At 43.7% G+C, this 22,530-nt stretch overlaps 1 protein-coding gene across 4 annotated transcripts in view; it reads left to right on the top strand.

Annotated features, from left to right (window-relative positions):
* Positions 1–22,530, top strand: part of LOC133466460 (cytohesin-1) — a 41,195-nt gene that overhangs the window by 3,006 nt on the left and 15,659 nt on the right. The window contains exons 1-5 of one of the 4 annotated variants that reach the window (XM_061750187.1): positions 2,001–2,166; positions 17,730–17,812; positions 20,310–20,374; positions 22,001–22,067; positions 22,191–22,309. In XM_061750187.1, coding sequence (XP_061606171.1) covers positions 2,085–2,166; positions 17,730–17,812; positions 20,310–20,374; positions 22,001–22,067; positions 22,191–22,309 — 416 coding nt within the window. In that variant the 5' untranslated portion in view covers positions 2,001–2,084. Of the gene's footprint in view, positions 1–2,000; positions 2,167–7,248; positions 7,515–14,127; positions 14,261–17,729; positions 17,813–20,309; positions 20,375–22,000; positions 22,068–22,190; positions 22,310–22,530 lie in introns of those variants that run through there. The other 3 variants (XM_061750188.1, XM_061750189.1, XM_061750190.1) reach the window with 3 other exon arrangements.

Below are 22,530 nucleotides of genomic sequence, written 5' to 3'. Positions count from 1 at the left end.
TGTGTTTGCTTTCTTTTTTTTTTTATTATTTTTTTTTTGGGTTCCTCTCCAACTGAACTACGGCAGCTGGTTGTGGTCACACTAGCGAGCCCACCCTCCAACATGACTGACGTGCACAACGCGCGCACACGAATGCCGCCATGAACAAAAGCACAGTGAGAAGAGAGGAGCCGTCAAAGTTGCAGCTAGGCAGCCGAATCTCGGGACGACTTGTGCTGCGGATGCTAATAATAATAATATCAAAAACAAAAGTGCGACACAGAAATGAATGTTAAAAAGCGAGAGAGTCTCATTAGAATGCAGCGACTGTGGCCATCTGATGTTCTGACTGTAACAGTTTGATGCTGTCGTCTGCACATGAAGTCTATTTTTAGCGTTCAGCCCGAGCCTGTCACGGAGGGTGCTAACGTTGGCGTTTTTACTTAGGAGGTGAACGGCACGGTGAAGTAATGGTTAGCACATCTGCTTTGCAGTTCTGAGGTTCCGGGTTCATTTGCGTGTTTGCGTGGGGTTTCTTCGCGTTCGTCCAACAAAACACAATGCAGCTCTGCTTACCTCACGGCTTTTGACGTGATCGCAGGTGTGTCGATTTGGTATGATCGTACCTCTGCATGTTTGTGTTTCAGACAGTGGAGCCAGCAGCCAGACTCTGGTCATTGCTTGAAAGTGACTCTGGATCTTGGCTCAGCCTAGCCTATATTGTCACGAGGGAGGAAACTGTGTTGGGGGTGTGGTTATTATGTAAATTAGCCCCACTGTTAGGTTACTGCGGGGCCAAAGTGCAGAACTTGCTCACAGACCCATTTTGTTAGCCTGATAGCATAATGGTAGGCCATTTTTAAATTAAGTTTATATTTAACTTAATATCACAGTGTCAGCGGCACGGTGGCCGACTGGTTAGAGCGTTAGCCTCACAGTTCTGAGGTGCGGGGTTCAATCCCCGTCCCCGCCTGTGTGGAGTTTGCATGTTCTCCCCGTGCCTGCGTGGGTTTTCTCCGGGCACTCCGGTTTCCTCCCACATCCCAAAAACATGCATTAATTGGAGACTCTAAATTGCCCGTAGGCATGACTGTGAGTGCGAATGGTTGTTAGTTTCTATGTGCCCTGCGATTGGCTGGCAACCAGTTCAGGGTGTACCCCGCCTCCTGCCCGATGACAGCTGGGATAGGCTCCAGCACGCCCGCGACCCTAGTGAGGAGAAGCGGCTCAGAAAATGGATGGATGGATCACAGTGTCAATCAGAAATACTAATGTGCTTGCTAAAAAAAAAAAAAGTTTTTTTTATGCCTCTGATGCTAATCTCCAAAGAGTGAATGGTGGCAAAATGGAGTCATCTTGGTTTTGTTGTATTTTATTTTCTGAAAATATTCCAAATTTATTTTGCTATTAGGCTAACGATTTTCAAAAATAGGCAAGTAAGAGTTACTTGGTTGTTTAGTTTCACACGTAATGTTTACAATACAGACATGTACGGATATACATTGAGACGGTCTCAGCTCCTCAGTAATATTAGCCTTTCTAAAAAAATGTATGCCTGTGAGTGTTGTTGTATTTATTATCTGTTAATGTGTTGTTCTACCGTTTGTGTTTCAAATATCAGCGTTTTAACATTGCCACATTCATGCTAATCGTTAGCATTGTTTGTTAGCATTAAGCTCATTGTTTTTGACATACTAGAAGAGGATTCCAATTCTTGCCATAAAGGGAGTTTAATTCCCTTCCAGCAGACAGCGCCAGACACTACTAGAAGTACATCATCGCGCCGCTTAGCACGTTTGTCGGAGAGGGAGAAAGGAGGCCGTGGAGAAATGCTGAGACGGCAACACAAAAAGAGGAACCGGTTGAAAGCGGAAGCGGCCGCCGCCTCGGGAAGGAAAACATGGGGCGGAGATGAAGTGCGGCATCCGGTTACGTTTATCAGACTATCCTGGATGAGTCCAAGAACCTCTCAGTGGACTGCCCACTTTCTAGTTGTAGTCACATTAAGTGTGTAGCGTCTTTAAATATTAAGTACAGTGCTATATTAATTCAATTATTTTTATTTTTTTACTGTTATTATTATTATTATTATTATTCTATCAGACATGGGGACAGTGAGCGAACTTTGCGTGTCCAGCCTTCACTCATTCTTGTGTCCAGCCGTGGAGGCGGGGCCGCAAATTGCAGGTAACCTTTTAAGTAAATTCTAATATTAGTTCCATGCAATTGTTTTTATTTGTTCCTGCTGCTACAGCTTCTAGTCCATGTAGATGTTAAGTTTTTGGTCCAATCAGATTTTAGCCTCGTAAGCGTTGACATGGCAATCTAATCTGCCCAGGGCCTTCGGAATAAGTAGCGCTGGCCGATGTAACTTGAACTGTATGAGTAACGGGACAATTCTTTAACCAATCAGATTTCAACTTTCATCCTCACAGTGCCGGAGCGCTGGCTCGCTGTGACGTCAGAATTTTTCTGCCCTTTGATAGGTTGGTCTGAGCAAAACTTGTTCCAGCCAACTGCGACTAGCGATACACGTCCGCAGCCATCTTCACACATTAATGTGTACCTTTAATCACGTTATGATCTTAATCGATTAATCGGCGACTAATTACTTATCAGATTAATCGACAACTGTTGTGATGATCAATTCATCGTTTAGAGACATCGTTTATCTTAGTTGCCCAAATCCTCGGAATTTCAGCCTTCCATCCTTCATGGATGCAGCTTGATTATCTTGGTGTTGAATCCAAACGAGACATTAGCACAAATCTGCTTTTACTGTGGAAAACAATGATCAACATTTTTGCCGATTTTCTGACATGGATGTCCTGTTTTTTTTGTTTTTTGCTGCTTAGTGGCTGTGAACATTGTAGCGCATTGCCACACAAGATTTTCAGGCAATGCCGTGACGTCATTGACACGCGCTTGCCACATCATTGTGGAACATGTGCAATATTTGGTAACAAATACTTTCAGTGAAGCGTTTTGACGGAGAAAACTCGATGCTCGTCGATGCTGAGCAGTTACGCAGCAAGAAAAAGAGTTTTATCGTGTGAATGCTTTTCTCTCAGCATTTAAACAATATTTCTTTATTCATCAACACAATAAACAACCATTTTATCAGCATTTAGTTGTGACTAACACAAGCCCCGCATATTAGCGATTTGCAAATTGTGTCTCAGCATTCATGCAGCAAAACAAAGATTAGCATTAGCAAAGACAGCATTATTGTCAATAATGCTTTTCTATCAGCATTTACACAATACAAATATTTTCCCCAGAAATTTGAATTTGTCTGAATGTTTATGTTGTCAATGTTTATCTTAAGACAACATGTTTTGACACAAATTAGTGTGAATGCTTGACTCACAGTAAAAAAAAAAATATATATATATTTTGGGCAGAATTTTGAATTTGTTCTGTTCATGAATCTCAGAATTACTGTGAATGATTGACTCTCAGCATTCAGAATAAAATAAAATAAAATTATCGCCAACAGCATAATTGCAAATAATGATTGTCTCTCAGCAGTTATACAAAAACAAATATTTTTGCCAGAAATTACAATTTGTGTGAATGTTTGACTCTCAGCAAAAAAAAAGGTTTTTCTGATGCCCAACAGCGTTATTACGAATCGAGTCTTTCCGGCTGACGTTGTTGTTGAAACGACTCGACGGGTTGCGGCGAATCAGCTGCTGACGGAGCGCGACGCAAAGGGAAGTGTCGCTGATTTCCAAACATCCGAATCAGCGTTACGCTTGTGAGTGTGTCAAAAAGTGTTGTGTGACTGCGTATTGTGTACGTGTTTGTGTGTGTAAAGCGACGACATGGCTGCGCGATGGGGAAGTCCGTCGGTGTCGCTTGTGGTGTGCCGATGCGGTGACGGCACGATCTCACTGGCTGTTGTCACGCAACCTCAAGTGACCCCTGAAGGCCTCATGGATGTCTAGTCTCGATTCACTTGTGTTGTCTATGATTTTAGGGCTCCCTGAACACCACGCCCCAAAACTCATCCGCTAGCGCCCCCTAGAAAGTTTTTTTTAATTTATTTAGTTTTGTTCAAAGTATCACCTGACACCTGTTTCACTGATGGACAGGGAATTTGGTGGGCATGCATATGATAACGGTGTCCGAAAAAGTCTGAAGGACCCACACCCGAAGTTGAACAGGAAGTCGGCCGCTTTGGGTGAATTACATACTTTGCCGAATCCCTACTAGGATATTTGCCCAATCTAAATGCTAGACAGATTACTGAAGCTCGATTATCACATCGGTTAATCGAGTAATCGGATACAAATTCATTTGCGTTATTAAACAATAATACCGACACATAATACAATAATAAAATGCATCTGATGTGCAGGTATGGGAATAATATTTACCATTCCGAAAGCTATTATTTCGCCAGTGGGCAGGGAAATTGACACGCGAGCAGGCATAGGTGTGGCATTAATAGAACACGTGTCAGCAATCAATCACTCAGGCTTTGCCCGTCTGAAGGTGTCATTAACGCGCCGTGCACCCGCACAGGGAAAACAGCAGCTTTCAAAGTCAGACCTGCAGCGCTTACGTACGACTCGATGAATACGCTCATTGGAATTGCGACTCAGGCACTTTGTTGCATCAATGTAACTGTTTTCCCCTCAAATTGGTTAATAAAATATTTTTTTCATTCATTTATTAAATGTCTTAGTGAAGTTATAAAAAATCAAATCAAATATGAATAAAACCTATTTCACATATAAATTAGAAAATATTTTCAATAATTGATTAATTACAATTAAATGTATTTTTTAAATCAGCATGAATTATTAAAATAATTTTAGATATTTTAGTTTTTTTTATTTTTTTATTTTTAAAACCTCGTCTATGAATGATCTGCACCATCTGTCTGTTTTAAAAATCCCAATGAGGGCCTTGCACAGGAAAAAAAAAAAAAGATTGACAGGAAGGCATGCAAACCAAATACTGTAAAACTTTGTATTTTATTTTTCAATTGAACCTTTTTAGTCTGTGTCGTAATAATTGTTTTGAAAATCTCATTTTCTCCAATGCCAACATTTGTACTGTCGTATAGTTTCAGTTCATAGAAATAACCGACAGGGGTCAGTGTTCACTGCAGTTGCTCTGCATCGATCACTGCATTTCCTCACATAAAAAGGAGAAGTCTCTGGGATTTGTGCCATTTCTAATTATTTTTAATTTTTTTTCCCAGTAACAGTTGTAACATTGTGACTGTTCACCTCAACACCGGCTGCATTGTCGTCAGTGCGCCGTGTGTGAATGCGTCGCTTGTGTTCACACACGGCGCAAAGTCGTCCGAAATGAACTGCGTTCCCGATCTTTCCCTGGGAACAATGTGCTTGGTGTTTGATGAGCGGCGATTAACCTGACACCGCTGCGTGGAATCCGCACATGTAGCGCGTGAGACCCGGGGGGCGTGGGGGGGGGGGGGGGCGTTGTTTTCACAGGCTGTCACAGAGCAGCATTCCTGCAACGCCAACGCTTCTGTCCTCGTGAGCAAGCACGAACAGGCTCGGCCCTTTCTGGTTGCTCCCTGTTCACTGGGAAAGCTGCTGTTGACCTCGTTAAAAAAAAAAAAAAAAAGGAAAGGAAAATGGTTTAAAATGGACTTCTGTTGGCATTTGCTTATTTGTGGAACCTATCCTCCGTTATTCACTGAAAATGTCATCTATTTGCGGTTTTTGCGCTCAGGCCAGAGCAATACAAGTATTAGTTTGGCGCCATCTGGTGGAGTCTTGGTGATATTGTCAGGTTTAATTCATTGATAATTTTTTTCGTATGCGTTTGAGATGTCCTGTTTGGTTGGCTGTCCTTGAATGCACCTCGAGCAGTCAAAAGTCCGGATGTAGCTACTAATAGCCCGTGTCGTCTACTTTGCTGTTACAATTTTCCTGTATTTCCTAACATTTATTATTGTGTGTAAATCCCAGTTTAATCGCTCGTACCTGTTGTATAGTGTAAGTGATATCGCGCATATTTTCTTTGCCCATATGTGATGTCACTTGAGTTTGTGCTAGCGTGTTATTTCGGCCATAGTAATACCATGAGCCTCATGGTACGGTATACAGTCGTTTATGTAACATGATCGTGTACATTCTAGATGCATGACGATCCTCTTCGTTTAAAGTGCTTTGCTGCCATCTTGTGGCATCCGTACGCAGTTACATTCTCCTTTTAAGGGGAATGTCGATTATTCGCAGAGTTTCGCTATTCGCAGCAAGTCTTGGTCTCTATGTCCCGTGAATCCCGTGATTTGATTTAGAAAAAAATGCACCTCAAAAAATATCATTTGTCAAGCAATAACAAGAACTCTGTCGTTTGTTGGTTTGAGCTATTTAACAGCCTCTCAGAACATACACGTGGCCAAGATTCTATAACATTTCCGCTACCAACCCAGGCTAAACTTTGCTCCTACCCAACATATGAAGATCTCGGACTAGTCCAGAATACTTCCTTGACACCAATTACTACATTCTCTTTAGACATAGCTTTGGCGCCATTTCATACTGTATTTCTTGTATTGTGTGGATTTTGCATTTCCCCCGTTGGTTTTCTCCTTGTAAACTGAAGACTCTAAATTGTACCTAGGTATGAACGTGAGTGCGAGTAGTTGTTTGTCTATGAATAGGTGCGCTGTAATTGCCTGGCGACCTGAAAACAATTCTACAATCAACATATGCATGTTTGTCTTTCTTACGGTTCACCACACATGCAGCAGTTTGTTGCTATATTTTAGAGAAACACTGACACAAGCGGATGTGGGCCATTTAAAAAGGAAGGGAAAAAGTAGTCACAAAGGTGGCAGCAGAAGTGGTGAAAACTGTTGCATGTGTCAATCAAGCTCCTCGCCCCGACACAGTCCAGCTGTCCACCCTCCGCCCTTGTGTGTCTCTGAGTTTGTGTGTGTGTGCGTGTGAAATTGCACAAACCGGGTGGAGAGCTGGGCCCTGAACGCGTCATCAGCCCTTTGGCTGCACCTTTAGCCCTAGATACGTCAAGACAAAATAACACCCGGCTCTGTCATATATTCTTCTTCAAAATAAGAGTTTTTGATATCACACATGCATTTTGGTCTTTGTTCAGTAGAACTTATTAGACTCATATGTATTTGTAAGTGCTGTCCTTCGTGAATCCATACTTGTATTTAATCTATCTCGACTGTACACACCCGCTCAACACGTCTCTGTGCTTTATTGTGAAAATAAAAGGCGGAAACGACAAGTTGTAGTTCCGCCTCACTTGACAGCGAGTTACTCAGTGAAGACGGGACAAGGTTGGGCTTTTTGCCTGGAGCTTCCACTAGTTCAAACCGCTCCCTTTAACTAGCTACAACATACCTCTACCGAGATAAAACATACGTAGTAGTTGTCGCTTGGGTAAAAAGTGGGGAAAAAAAGAAGAAATTTAACTTTGGACGCTTGGAAAAGCTCGTGGAACTTTTGTGTCTGGTTCGAAAGCAACGCGCACGCAGACGACAGACAACATGGTGTTAAAGTCCGAAGACGGCGTAGGTGAGTCATTCAAGTCTCACATTTATATCAACTCGCTGGAAAGAATCCTATTGTGTGTGGTCGACTCAAATGTCAAGCCACTGTGAAACTAATAGACGAAAATATGAAGCTGCGGAAGTCCTTTTTTTTTTTTTACATTTACTTTTGTCATTTTAACGTTGTTGTTGTTGTTTTAAATTTAACTTTAAAAAGCTGTACGTAAAGGAAAAGCGTTGTTTCTTATAAGTGTTTTTTGTTGTTGTGGAAGTGGGTTTTATTTGAACTTCCTTCGGGTAGCACAGTCGTAAGTGTTTGGCAGGTGTGACTCGCGGTTCCGAGTTTCCGGGTTCGAATCTCGAACCTGTATGGAGTTTGCATGCTTTCCCCTTCCTTGCGTGTGTTTTCTCTAGGTACTCCGGCTGCCTCCCGCATTCCAGAAACATGCATTTTTTAGGTTCATTGCAGTGTCACAATTGTCCATAGGTGTGAATGTAAGTTAAGACTGCTTGTCCAGTACAGGTTCTCCAAAAGTCCGCCGGGAAAGGTTCTATCCAGTTCACCCGCGATGAGCAAAAGCGCTTCAGGAGATGGATTGAAGCAGCGGGCAACATAGGGCGCACGGGCACCTACGGGAAAACTCAGGAGCCAGTCACGGCGCACATGTAAACAAACAATTCCCGCCTGTGGGCGATTGCAATGTGGAAATGTAGGAATCAGCAATTCATTCCACACAGTCGGCAGAAATCGCTATTTTTGAGCATGGGGCGTCGTCGCACAGATAACCTATGGACAATTGAGGGTCATCAATGGGGATGTTTTTGGAATGTGGGGAGGACGCTTGAGAACATGAAGTCCGAGGAGATTCTCTTCACATTTTTTCCCCCACTATTGTAGTATGGCCTTCATAAGGCCCGAAACGGCCCCTTGGTGGGTTTGCTTATGTTTAATGTGACTTTGTGTAGCTGTCCCTCCAGCTCAATGAACAGGCGAGACGTCTTCAGATGGGCCACTTATTTACCGCTTGACTGTCGTCACGCAATATCTGGACAAAGTATAGTGAAGCATATACTTTTTTTTTTTATAAACACAAATGACCACATTCTGCTTGCTAGGGGAACTCCTCTACGATCTCAGCTTTGGTCCATCTTTCTGTAGCTAACATTCCAAGATCAAAATGTGAGTAATGGAACAATGAGCATGAACGCAAGTACATTTAGCTTCGAGGACGTCTGTGGCGCTATCTTTCTTCAAAGTCTCAGAGAGAACTTGGCTTCATTCTGCGTGACATCGTCTTAGCTTTATGATTACCTAAAAATACATGAAGTCGTTTACTTGCGGTTTAAACGTCGAGTTGAGCGCAGTGTGCCGCAACGGCTGCGGAGTGCGGCCATTCTCCATTGCCGGCCGTTGCGTACGCCGCGCTCACGTTACCCCCTCTTTGGAACGTTTCGTAATCCCGAAGAAATGCGCTACCAACAATACGCCTCTGTTGCGTGCGGCGTTAATTAGCCCCCACCGGGTGCGTCGGCGCTAATCGCATTAGCGTTGGTCTCTTTGACTGATCCTGTTATGTGCCGCAGTCGCTCCTTTGTGATGCTCGCGATAAGATGGAGAGTCCCTCCACGCGGGCCACACAGCTGGTCCGTTGTCGCGGGGGCAGTCCGTTTGTCTGTGCCGCTTGGCGCTGGGTGGGCCCGTGGACTCGCAAGTAGACGTGACGAATGGCCGCACCGCAAGGCCTCGGCGCTAATGCTCCAGTGGTTTGATAGCCCACGCCGTCTCGCCGTAATCGTGTTTTGCTCGTGTTTTTGCGTCAGTGGACGCCCTCCTTTCCACTCAACTCAGCGTTTTCTACTATAATGCAGTCAGATAATTGTGTTTTTATATTGGTCTCGGGTTATAAAACTGCAACCATTTGTGGAGGGCTAAATGCCAAGTAACGTTTGACAGAAAAAAAGTTGGGAATCCCCAAGGTCGCTTTGTGCAGTTCCAAAAAAAAGGTTCCCCCGTAAACAGAAATAATATATTCCAGGCTCAAACTGGCCATCATAACGCATTTATTACAATTGACATTTATTAAGGTAACATTTTGACACTCAGGTCAGCAGTAAAAAAACAATAAAATGTAAAAAGAGTCGAGCAGGATTTTGGTTGCATTTTTTATTTGTATTTTCTACTTTGGTTGTAGAAAATGTGACTATTTTTCAAAACATATGTATTTATACATATTATGTACGTATATCTATTATCATATACAGACGACGTGTGTACACTTGAGACAAATGATTCGCTACACTTCTGTGCTCTACTGAGCACAATTTCAACTTTTCTACTGAAGCAAATGACAAACTCTCCAAACAATAAAAAGAACCAAAAACAAAAAATGTGTGCTGGTTTTCTACATTTTATGATTTATGATTAATCGTTCTCCTTTTAAACAAGGCTTCAAATCTCTGTAGTTGCAAGAACAATTTCATTAGTTTTGAAATGTTTAATATCTGAGCTGTTGTTTATTATTATTTTAATTAATCAAGAAGGAACCTGTAGCTAGAATGATTTTTACGAATATCCTTCACATTTTCATAATTCCACTGCTTTTTTACTGATGTTTTTGGTTTCTTCCATGGTATCGTTTCAGTATTGGTACCGAGGGTGTTACTTTGTGTCAGTAGAGTATTGAAGTCCAAATTTTGGCATTGTGACGACATTGCTTGCTGCATCATAAAAAACAAATAAGCCAAAGAATAACCAAATCCCACATGTTGGAAGCTAACTGAAGTCTCACAAGATTGTATCGGAAGAGCATAGAAGTTACTTGTTACAAATGCCACCCATGAAGCCCCGAATATGATTTCACTATTAACATTGGTGATTCTCGGCCAGTTTCATGTTTATTTTATTTTAAGCTCGTGTACAGCGGGTACAGAAATGCCTGCTGTCGTGTTTACCTCGGCACAAAATGGCGGCTCAGCTTGCAAGTTTATCTTGGGAGTATCACGGAAAGCAGCGGTGTAACTTTGACCACGACGCGCTTTGTCTGCGGTACGGAAATGCAGAAAACAAATACCCGGCCGGTGTCCGCTTCACCAGCGAGGTAAGCGTTCCCACAGAATGGGCGTGTTCAGCTTTCACTCCTGCCGCGTCGTGTGTGTGTGTGTGTGTGTGTGTGTGAGAGAGCAACAAACAGGAAGCCCGCAGTTTGAAAGTACGCTACACAGGAAGCCGCATACTTCTGTGCTACTACTCCCTATTTGGTGAGCTAAAGCAGGCAAATACTGAATGAAGACCCCGCAAACGCTGTGTCACTACAGCAAAGGTGGCAAAAGTACTCACACTCTGTACTTAAGGAGAAGTACAGATACTTTGGTGATAAAAAGTAGCAATACTGTACTGAAATAAAAATACATATGTACAAAGAGACTTGAGCGCTGCGCTGGCATGGCCACTTTAGAGTGCCTCGTTGTCGCGGCCTGGAAAAGTCCCACGATGACCTGGTGGGATTATTACAGCCACCTAAAGGTTTAAACAGATTGTTTTTTTAAACATATAGTTTTATGTGTAATAGAAAGTACAGTTATCTGTTGTCAAACAAAGCGAGTAAAAGTCAACAGAAAAATAAATAAAAATAAATACTCAAGTACAAATGTACACAAATGTACTTTATTTGTGCTTTGTAACTTCCCACCACTACACTAGAGAGAATCGCATGCTTGTCTGGATGTGTTGTGAGAGGATGTTAATAATTAGGCGGCTGCGATAAAAATCAAGGCTAGCGACCGTCAAGAGGACAAAGGGGCATTGTGGGTCCGAATGGCACGTCCGCTCCCAAAGCGGCCTGAGACGCGTCCGCTTCGGCGTGTAAAAACAACTAGATTATTGAAAGACCGAAGCATTCTTTTTTTAGCTTCCACGTCGATGGATTACAGCCGTTTTGATTCTGCGAGTGCAGCAGCGGGACGTTTGTGTTTTTGTCGGCGTGTTTGCTTTGACGCCGAAGCTGTAGCGGCCTCTCTATACATTCCCGACGGCATTCCTTCACAGCGGCCCCAGCTATGCTAACAATCTTTGAACGTAAATCGAGCCCCCTTGTTAAGATTTCAGCTCATAATGGTGGCCGGAGAAGGTGAAAAGTCTCCTGCTAAAATGAGGCCACCGTAAATCGTTTCAAAGTGGAACGCAATGTATTCTGTGTCCCTGGTTGATTTGCAAGTTGTTCCAGTTTCAAAACATCTTAGTAGATTGGGAATTCATATTATAATATAATTGGTATTAGTCATCAAAAGTGTTGGCGTCATAAAACCTTCAACCGTACAGGCCAAACCTTAAGTGAGGGGCCTTCAGGGGCATGTTTCAGGAGTTCCTCTCATAGACACTACTGAAACGCTGTCATGCGCGCACACGCAAACACACGCACTATTAAAATCCACTCACACTACTGAAAGGCTGTTAACGCCCTACTGAAACGTTTTCGCACACTACTACTTAAACACTCTCAGGGTCAGGACTGAAACGCTTTTTGCTCACACTGCTACAAAGCTCTCATACTACTGAATGTTTTCACACATACTACTGAAAAGCTCTCACACTCCCTGCCAAAATGCTCTTGCATATGAGAGCTCTCACACACAATTACTGGAATGCTCTCACACACTACTGAAACCCTCTCAAGGACACTCACTGATTTTAATTTTGTTTGTTTTGTTTTTGTTTGCTCACATACACTACTGAATTGCTCTGATACACTACGGACTCGCTCTCTTACACACTAATGAAATAAAACATATAGTGAAATATATATATATATATATGAGCGTATTTCAGTGTGATATGTGAAAGGTTTTAGGTTGTGTGAGAGTGTTTCAGTCGTGCACGTGAGCGAAAACAAAATTCGGCAGCATGTGAGAGAGGGTTTCCTGGAGTGTGAATGAGAGAGTCTCCCCCCCAAATGATTACGTTTGAGCTTCAGATTGTACCACCTTTGGAGGCTGCGCTGTATTTTTACATGGGTGTGAAACACCCCCTCGGCTTCGAAGAATTCGCATCAAATCCAGACTGTCAACTCTGTTGACTGCTACATTGACCGCAAACCTCGTTGTCGTTTTTATGACGCCTGTTGTCATGGTGACTAAAAAAAAAAGTCTAATGGCAGTGAAATCCAAACTAATCAAGGATGTTGATGCTCTGTCTTGGGGGGTATTTCTTATTGAAACCCCTTTTGATTCCATGCATTATGTCAGTACCTAATGTTTTAATAATGCACAAAAATGGGAAAGCTTTGCTGTGTTGAAAACAATGCCGAACAGTGTTATAATGTAAGACCATAATAGCTTTGTCTCTACTCACTGCATGGATTTAGGATTGACGTTTCGTTATATGAGGCACAGCAGAGTGCTTCACTCATTGAACTCTGCGCAGACATGAGGTCGCAAGCACACCCCATTAACACGCGCACACACACACAGCGAACGCAACAAGCCATGATCTTGTGCAGTGCGCCCTATCCCGGTAGACCAATAATTGTCCCCAGCACAAACGTGCATTGTTAAGCCGTTAGGCGTTAATCGGAGTATGACTAGTCGCATGACTTGTCAGGAGAAAGAGCGTCCCGGCGTGAAGAGCTGAGTCATGTCTGCTCGTGTTAGTTGGAGCTCATGGCTTCTCCGGAGAGGACTGCATACTCACAAGTTCCATCAAACTGTTTTTTGTTTTTTTTTGTTATCATATCATAATTCGCCTGTTGTAGCACTATAGATTGGTTTCATTCTGGCCTGGCAGAGATGCGTTTGATCTGGAATTGACAAAAATATACTTAAAAGTCAGATGTTTGAAGTTGTCATGGAAATTACAATCATTTTTCAAGACTGTGCTTGATATGCTGCTTGCTGTGATGCCTTGTAGAACTTGGGAAGAACAACTTTGGACCCCAAAGATTTGAATACATAAAAGTCAGGCTGGCTCGGACGTTACATCACATTCCACGTTGCGTTTTTGAAGCTGCCACAGATTTGTTTGAGTAGTTATTAAGATGGTGCAATATATGATCCTTCGCTGAACTTGGGAAGAAAAACTCTGCGCACCCCTAAGTGTCATACATATCTGAATGTGTAAGAAAGTGGCAGGCTGTCTCAGACACAGGCACTTGACATTATCATGGAACTAAGATTCATGTTTCAAGACAATGTATGTTATACTGCTATGCCTCACTGAACTCAATAACAAGTGTGGCCTCATAGTCAGGAAAAATAAAATGTCAGGATTACGTCACGTTGACGGCTCGACGTTTGACGTCGTCACGGAAATACATTCATTTTTTCAAGATGTTTTTTTTACTAATAACGAGCGAAAATAATCTGTGATGTGTGTGTTTTGCATTACTTCCCCCCCTCGCTCTCCCTATAGTGTGTTTGTATGAGGGGAAAGAAGAAGAGGAGGCGGCAGAGTGAAGGAATGGCCACAGGGTGGAGCCTCCACGTTTAAAGCAAGTGAAGGCAAACTGGAGGCAGGCATGGAGACGGGGGAGGAGGGAGGCGGCTTCCCACATGTCTTGCTCTGAAAGCCGGCAGAGAGCTGCTCACTCCGCTTTATAGCTGCAAAACACTCAATCGCATCTATCGTTGCTTCACAAGGATGGACGCCTTGCTCGCTGAAAACCACAGGAAGTGACAAAATCGTCTTTTTTTTTTTTTTTTTTCCCTCCTGTGGCATCAAGGAAGTCTCGGTCTAAGAGGAGAGCAAAAACTTGACCGCTTGGAGTGTTTGTCATTCAGGTGAGGTCAGCTGTTTGTTCTTGTTTTTGCTCGATCTGTCATGTAGGACTTCTCTGGCAACCAGGATCGGCCAAAGCAGTCCCGCATTGACTTCTTGTCTCTTCTGAGCTTGTGGTAAGGTCCACTGACATCTGAGATGTTTGAGCTCTGGCGTTACTGACTGGGTTATGTGCTGCTTGCCAGAGTGGGTGGGGTGAGGTGTGGTGTAGAGACATTTAACTGGCCAGGATCACATGTCCGGCCTGTAAAAGCGCAGAAGTTCATCCTGCAGGGGAAAAGCCTTAAAGACCACGGCTTCATCACGTAGTTCGATAGGACATAAAGGACGTTTTTGATGGTTTCATGACACCGGCACTGAACATTTGTCCCTTCAACTTGTACCTTGTTGAGGAATTCTCCTGATCCTACTTTCACTCACCCTGGGATCATTCCACCGACTCATTTTCTATCCCACGCGTCACGACAACACAACGTTCCCTATTCTTAGGACGTCTACTCCTACAGTCCAGGTCGGATGCTTTGGGGATTTATGATTCATAACCGGTGGTCCGCTGGCTCCAGCTCGTATAGTGTCCATGTGTGCGGCAATTAAGAGTCGGGAGGTCAGCGGTGAGCAAGTTTATTTGGGATGGTGCCCGTTTTACTGACCGTTATTCCTTTTGAAACCTCGCTGGTCTTTGTTCCAGGCTGTTTGGTTTTGGGTCTGAAGGTGTGTGGTCTCGCAGCATTCCCAGTGGGACTTTCCGTAATGAGATTCCGTCTCCTTATGAATCTTACATCACCTTTTGTTGCTGGGGGAACAGCACGCATATGGGGAAGCCTAATGGACAATAATGTATGCAGACGTACGTGTGTTAGTGGCCGTCCTAACTCAAGTGATTGATTGTCCGTGTGCTTGTGACTTGTCCTGAATGCATTACAGCTCATCATGAAGTAAACTGCTTCTTGTTACAGCCTTCGCTCTTATTGGCTTAGGCTTGGGGTCGATCGATCGGCGCCTTGGGTGAAGAGCCTGATAACTAAACCGTTTCCCTAAACTTTTATTTATGTGGGACCAAAACGTATTGCCATAACATATGACATGCTGTACATAAACGAGTAATGTTGAGAGATGTTTGAGAAGATGCGGAGTAGGCAATTAAGCCCAGATGGATGCTGTTGCTTGAAATAGAAAGGTTAAGGTCATGTCACCTGTGCAAGGACTGAAAAAAAAAACAAAGCATGACTCTGCACTTTCGTGTGATACAAAGTGAACACTTGACAGTCCTGGATTAGTTCAATCCAACTCAGGTGCGAGTACTCTGATAGTGTCTAGGCTTGTGAAAAGCAAACCGAACCACAATTCACATCTGGACTGAGACACACTTTTTTTTTTTTTTTTTTTTTTTTCTCCCCGAAGTTTCATCTGAATTGAAGTTTGTTTCTCTTCTTGTTGCATTTCTGTCTTTGCATCCACCCAACGAAAGAAGTTTTGATGCTTTTAACAAATGCATTTTAGATGCTCTCAGCTTGTAAAAATGCCACCATATAAAACAGAGAGCGTATGTAAACCAGCAGATGATCCAGTTTTAGATGTTTGAGTCATACCAAACACTCTCTTGTCGGTTTGCAAATGTATCCATTTTCAGGTAAACTTAGGTTCCAATGTTAATGATGCACGTGTTATTACATTGTTGTGTATCATGGTACCAGAGTTCACATGCTAAATTGCTAGCACTGTCTAAGGTGATGATCTTTAGTTTTTTTTTTTTTTGTTGTCCCTCGTGTGCTGAGAGGCGCTCCCTAAATTAGGTCACGTCTGCAGGCAGCATAACTGAGTGATCCTGCAAGCGCTCGGAATCCTAATTTCCTTATTTTCCAAGGAAAGTCCTCCTGCGATCAGGGTGGAAATGAGACGTCTGCCTTTTAGGCCAGCGTGGCAATCAGCATGGGCATTAGCGGACTGGCGCTGCGGGAGAGCGATCTATAATTATTTCCCCCTTGATGTCACCTCCCGGCCCTCGCTAGCAACTGCTTCAACCATGCTGGATCTCCGCTGTCCGAAACTGTACTCCTGTGCCTTTACATAACGGATGCCGTCCAAAAGTATCACAATAACTCTGTTTGCACTCGGATAACAATCAAGAAATGCTTTTGGGAAGAGAAAGTACACATGGGTGTCTTCTCTTTCTGGATGAGAACATTTCACGTCACGTTGTGTCACGGTGTTGTGCATTGGTTCCACCTTCATCACTTGCCCATCTTGCCTTCCTCCCTCTCTCTCTTTCTGAAGACTGCCTCTTTTCATCGGGCCAGGCCAGGCCAGACGCTGGCTGACTCTCAGACAAGAAGGGAAACGAGCAGATCTCAGCATTTAATTTAGGTGGATGGTTTCCTGCCCGCGGTGCCGCCTGCGTTCTGGGAAATGACACACGCTTGGTAGCGACCTGGATGAGGCCTCTTTTTGTCCTGCTACGCTCTGGACCTTGAGAGTGGTTTCCATGGATACTCAGTATTATGCGCGATGAAGCTGGCTCGCTTGTGATGCTGCTATAGGCGGATGGCCGTCAATCACCAGTCAACTTTTTGGCAATTTAGAATCTTCAATTGCGGTATAGTGGAATTTATAGCTGCTTGGAAATTAGGAAATGTCTCGGTATGTTACAGCATACGTCAACCAGGCGTAGCCTATAAGAGCAGAAGTATATTAACATATAGTATATTAAAACTGTACTTCCAATGCAGGCAATGTTATTTGTTGGTTTGCACTATTTTGTACCATAGAGTGCTGAGTTTTAATTTTGAGTATTGAGATATGTACAGGGCGGCACGGTGGACGACTGGTGAGCACATCTTCCTCACAGTTTGGCGGATCCGGGTTCAAATCCCGGCCCCCTCTGTGTGGAGTTTGCACGTTCTCCTCGTGCCTGTGCGGGTTTTCTCCGGGTACTCCGGTGTCCTCCCACATCTCAAAAAACATGCATGCTAGGTTAATTGGCGACTCTAAATTGGTGTGAATGTGAATGGTTGTTTGTTTATATGTTCCAGTTCGGGGTGTACCCCGCCTCTCGGCCGAAGATAGCTGGGATAGGCTCCAGCACGCCCGCGACCCGCGTGAGCATAAGTGGCAGAGAAAATGGATGGATGGAGATATGTACAATAACTGTTTTCAAAATTGCATTATATCTTTGTTGTTTTTGTTTTTTTAAATCAATTTAGCTTTGCCTTGGGACTACACAATCCGTTCAGAAATACTTGGATTATGATTTTTACACTATGTTACCATAAAAGGGATTAAATTTATACTGTGTTATAAATGTTATTTATGACTTTGCGATGTGAAGGTCAATGATGGAGTCTTCTGTGCTATTTCTGTGCCTCTCCCTCAGGGATTTGCCTCTAGAGAGACGGTTAGTTAGGCGATTGAAAAAGGACAAAGCAATTTTATTTTTGGTTCCTCTTGCGCTAATCTCTCCCGTTTTTTTCCTAGTGCCGGACGACCTTACTCCGGAGGAGCAGCAGGAACTGGAGAACATCCGCCGGCGCAAACTGGAGCTGATGGAGGACATTCAGGTACAGTCCAGTTAAAGAAGTACAGTGGAACTTCAAAAGTCTTAAGGCTACCCAAGTTGTACAATTTGGAATTGGACCCAAAATATGCCGTGAAAAGGCTCACAAAACTTAGACCTTAGTGTACCTCAAGAGAGCTAGGTTCATGTCGCGCCTTTTTGTTGGCTTATTCTTTTTGTTACCACCTGAACAAATGGTGCTCGACCTTATATGTTCCGATATAATAGCTGTGCCAAAGCTATTGTCATGCACTCAAAGTCATTAGTATCTAATACTACAGATGTGAATGAGAACAAAAGCAACAAAAATAGGCAGCGGTATCGCATGCAACGACTATACAATATCGACAATCAACACTGCTTATGCATATAAAATCAGCATTATTGGTATATTGTTTGTGTCTTTTATGTTACTTGCTGAGGAACTACTACCACAACTACTATTTTGACTGATGCTCTTTAATAAACAAAAAAAACCACACAGACTTGTCATAAACTGTTGCCTCTGTGGGTGAGGGTTTAAATTTGGACCTGCAAAACAATGTCAAAATATTTGCTTTCACTCATTCACCACGCCTTAGTGTTTCCCCCACTTCTTCTACAAATTCCCCCCGCCGCACATTTCAACCCAAGTGGAATGTCGGGTATTTCCTACCCAGATCTCATTTCCCTAGCAAAACATTCGCGCTCGTGGTTGAGCCATTCAAACGAAGATCTCTTATTTAAAGTGGTCTCTCTATGCTGAGTGATTCCAAGTGTGGTTTTAAATGTCTAATGTGAAGCATTTGGATAAAATATGCTCACTCCATCGCGGTAAAGGCAATTGACACAGAGGGGTGACAGGTTGTTATGTCCTACGTCCAGATGTCCCCGCGGGAGAATCGACGTCCGACCGTCCTCGCAGACAAACGCCGCATGCCGACACCCACACTTTAACGAGGCTCGAGCGGCATCGCCGGCCGAAAACACGCCCCCGTCACCCTCCTCTCTACGCGCGCTGACCGCTCTCCGCCCCTTGTCGACTCCCACGCCCTTCTCCGCCGCCCCTGCGGGTCAAGGCCTCCTGTGTGCGCCCGGCCATTGTTTGCGGAGGCAGGCATCTGAGGAATGCGTCGGGATTGCGCAGCTCTTGACGACACATGTTGCCTTTGTGCTGCGGCCTGTAGTTAAATGGCCGCGCATGAGAAATGAATTTGAATCGAGGCACTTTATCTGGCTGGTAACTTATGACTTTGTAACTCAATACAGGACTTTAATATACACCCGTATAATAATGATTTTGACTTTTCACCACAATGATTTGCATTGTTCCGCTGCAGTGTTCCGAGCAACCAATGAAACGCGGTTTAGAACAAGTGGTGTCATTTGCCACCAGAGCTTTCCTTCAAAACCATAATTTGTTTTGGAGACGTGCGATGGTTGTGACAATAAGCAGATCGCCATTACTTTGTTTTAATAAACCAAGAGAACCATCTCACGTAATGAATGTTAAGGTTTGAGTAGATGGAGGTCCAGTTCTCCAAAAAATATTGGGAGCGCGTGGCCAATTCTTTTTCAGTTTGACGTCAAAAGATGAATATGGGACAACTGATCAACATTTTATTTCCAGGTGTTTACATCTGAATCTGATACACAACTCAGAAGACAGCAGGTTTTTTTTTGATGGAACTCACCCATTTTTTATGCAAGCAAAACTATTAAACATTTTCGGGTTTTGCCTTTTGAGGGCTACATTTACAGTTAAAGCTGTAACCAACATGAAAACCAGAGAGCTCTCTCTTACCTTATACCTTGAGTTGTTCCGTCCTCAGGAAGACATGTTTTTTTTTTTTTATGGAGATAAATTAGTTTTTTTCTTGTGGTTTCCATAGCATGACGATTTTAATTTTTTTTTAATGGTGGTGTGGGCTCGCTAGCCCCGTGACCAACCCCGCCTTCGAAGCGGTCCTAGGCTTGGGACTGGCATAGCGAAATCTGTGAGCTGAGAAGATGGAAAATCAGTCAGAGAAACGGAACAAACTTTTGCCTAATCCAATACAACCATGAAGAATGTCCAGAAGAAAAAAAGGAACCAGTGGCGCACTAAGAAGCAGACATCAGACGGGTAGACCAACTAAAGGTCCCTTAAGGGTGTAACATATATTGATGGCGGTAAACAAACTGACAAAAACACCAATGTGACGTGCACGGGTGTCATCGGACAGCGACGACGTGATTATATGGGTTGTCGCCGATTTTCACCCAGCTGACGTCAACGCTCACCCTGTGCTTGACTGCAGTGACGAAAGCTGCCTCGAAGGCCAAGCGAGTCACTGAATGCCACGCAAACTTTAATCCACTTTTAAGCTTTGCGGCACCGCTTGTAATGGGGTTAAGCCAGAATCCTCTCAAGACTAATTCAATTTGAAATAAGGCTGCCCCCAAATTCTTGTTCTTGGTCTATAATAGGGACTTCAAAAATTTTACGCAAATAAGTAAATGCTGCTTTCGTTTTTCCACAGCGGCTGAAGGATGAGATAGCAGAGGTCACTAACGAGATCGAGAACCTGGGTTCCACTGAGGAGAGGTGAGGCAGCAGTGTGTTTTTTTTTTAAACACAAACTTGGAAAAGTGGATAAATAGCGCAGCTCTGTGCTCCTTCCCACTGCCTTCCGCAATCAGAAATCCCTTTATGTACGATCACTGAAAAAGGGAATAATCATTCCCAACTACCCCCCATGCCAACCGACGGCGAACATTTCCTTGTCTGTTGTCCAAATGGACTTGTTTGCCTTCTATTTACTTAGCATATGAAACTTTCAATTATTGATAGTCGCTGGCTATCCCGTCACACTAAAGACTCCTCCCACATTGACTGTGCTTTTAAGGCACTTTAAATGTTTTATCGGGCGCACCCCCTCACACCCCGCATGATGGGAGGCCCTCTTTGAATAATGCAGTGGCCCAAGCAGACAATGCACCATCCCAAGGGAAAAAGGGAGCGCTGAGGTTCGACTACTTTGGCCCGAGAGATCCATCAACGGCAGATAAATCATGGCACGCTTTGGCTTTCCTCCTAAACCCATTAAGAGTTGCATCTCCTTGATACGATTGCGGCGTCTTATCACGGCGACACGACATGGTCGAGTTTATCTGTTGTCTGCCGTGGTTTTATGTGAGGAGCAGACGAAAGCCAAAGGAATCCCGGCAGCAGGTTGCGAAGAAGGCTGGGGGATGTCACCGTGGCAACGGCGGACCCAAGAAAACACACTTTGACCAGAGAAAGGACTTCTTCCCATAAACGGGATTAGTCACGGCTTTGAGGGTCGAGAGGACTTGTTGGCGGGAAATATCATTTTGTAATGCGATTTATGAGTCACGTTGGATAAGATGACTCATCGCTTTGCTTGAACGAATCATAGAAGTAGATTGAAGATGACAAGAAATTAATTGGGCAAAAGGATGTTTGCATTAAGATGACACATAATCCAAAGGCAAAGTTGTGTAATTTATTTTCAATACACGTCATTCTTTTTGTTTTATATTTAGTTTGACATTAAACTTGTTCGTTATCTGTCAGGCTCGCATTCACCCCCTAAAATCCATCCATCCATCCATTTTCTGAGCCGCTTCTCCTCACTAAGGTTGCGGGCGTGCTGCAGCCTATCCCAGGTATCTTTGGGCAGGAGGCGGGGTACACCCTGAACTGGTTGTCAGCCAATCGCAGGGCACATACATTGTCTGCTTGGGCCACTGCATTATTCACACTCGCCCACGCAGGCACGGGGAGAACAAGCAAACTCCACACAGGCGGGGCCGGGAAAAATGCTGACGCCATCGATGGCCGGCGTTCTGGCCCTGTGAGGACGAAATGTGATTGGTTGAAGAAACAGTCGGATTGCGAGTATCCTTTAAGTCACATTGGACAGCACGACTGATTCTGAAGGCATTGGGCAAATTAGATTGACATGGCAACACATACAGGCTGAAATCCGATTGGACAAAAAAAATAATCTTACATCTACATGCACTGGAAGGAGTACCCATCCTCTAGCCCAGCGTCTGCTGGGATAGTCTTCAAGTCACCCGCCACCCTCGTGAGGAGGAGTGCAATAGAATATGGATAGATGGACATAATTAGGTCAAGCTTCTTAATCCTACATTTTATCTTTCATCTTCACAATTAACAGCAGTTCACTATCTGCCCTTCCAGGAAAACCATGCAAAGGAACAAACAGGTGGCCATGGGCCGTAAGAAATTCAACATGGACCCCAAAAAGGTAGAAGAGTGATTTCCGTGATCCCGCAGAGGCTTTTTTTTTTTTTTTTTTTTTTTTTTTTTTTTATATAAATGTCTATTTTTTATTTTTTTAAACCCCCCACATCTTTCATCAATTTTCCAGGGAATTCAGTTCCTCATCGAGAACGACCTGCTGAAGAACACCAGCGATGACATCGCTCAGTTCCTCTGTAAGGGGGAGGGCCTGAACAAAACCGCCATTGGGGATTACCTTGGGGAAAGGTAAGGACCCCCCCCCACACACACACATACTTTCATGTACAAAAGTGCATAGTTTCCATATTGGTCACTTTGCTCGTGGTGCGGGGGCACGCTCATCCTTTCCCAAACTCGCTTTATTGGTCCCATATTTAGACAATGTCTCCTCCTCACTCATCTCCATCTGCTTTCAATTGTCTTAGTCACTCTTAAGTAACGCACTCGAGACACTGTTCGCATCATTT

Source organism: Phyllopteryx taeniolatus, chromosome 16 (genome assembly GCF_024500385.1).
Source record: "Phyllopteryx taeniolatus isolate TA_2022b chromosome 16, UOR_Ptae_1.2, whole genome shotgun sequence".
NCBI lineage: Eukaryota > Metazoa > Chordata > Actinopteri > Syngnathiformes > Syngnathidae > Phyllopteryx > Phyllopteryx taeniolatus.
The sequence above is the reverse complement of the archived record's forward strand: the minus strand, read 5'-3'. Positions and strand labels throughout refer to the sequence as shown.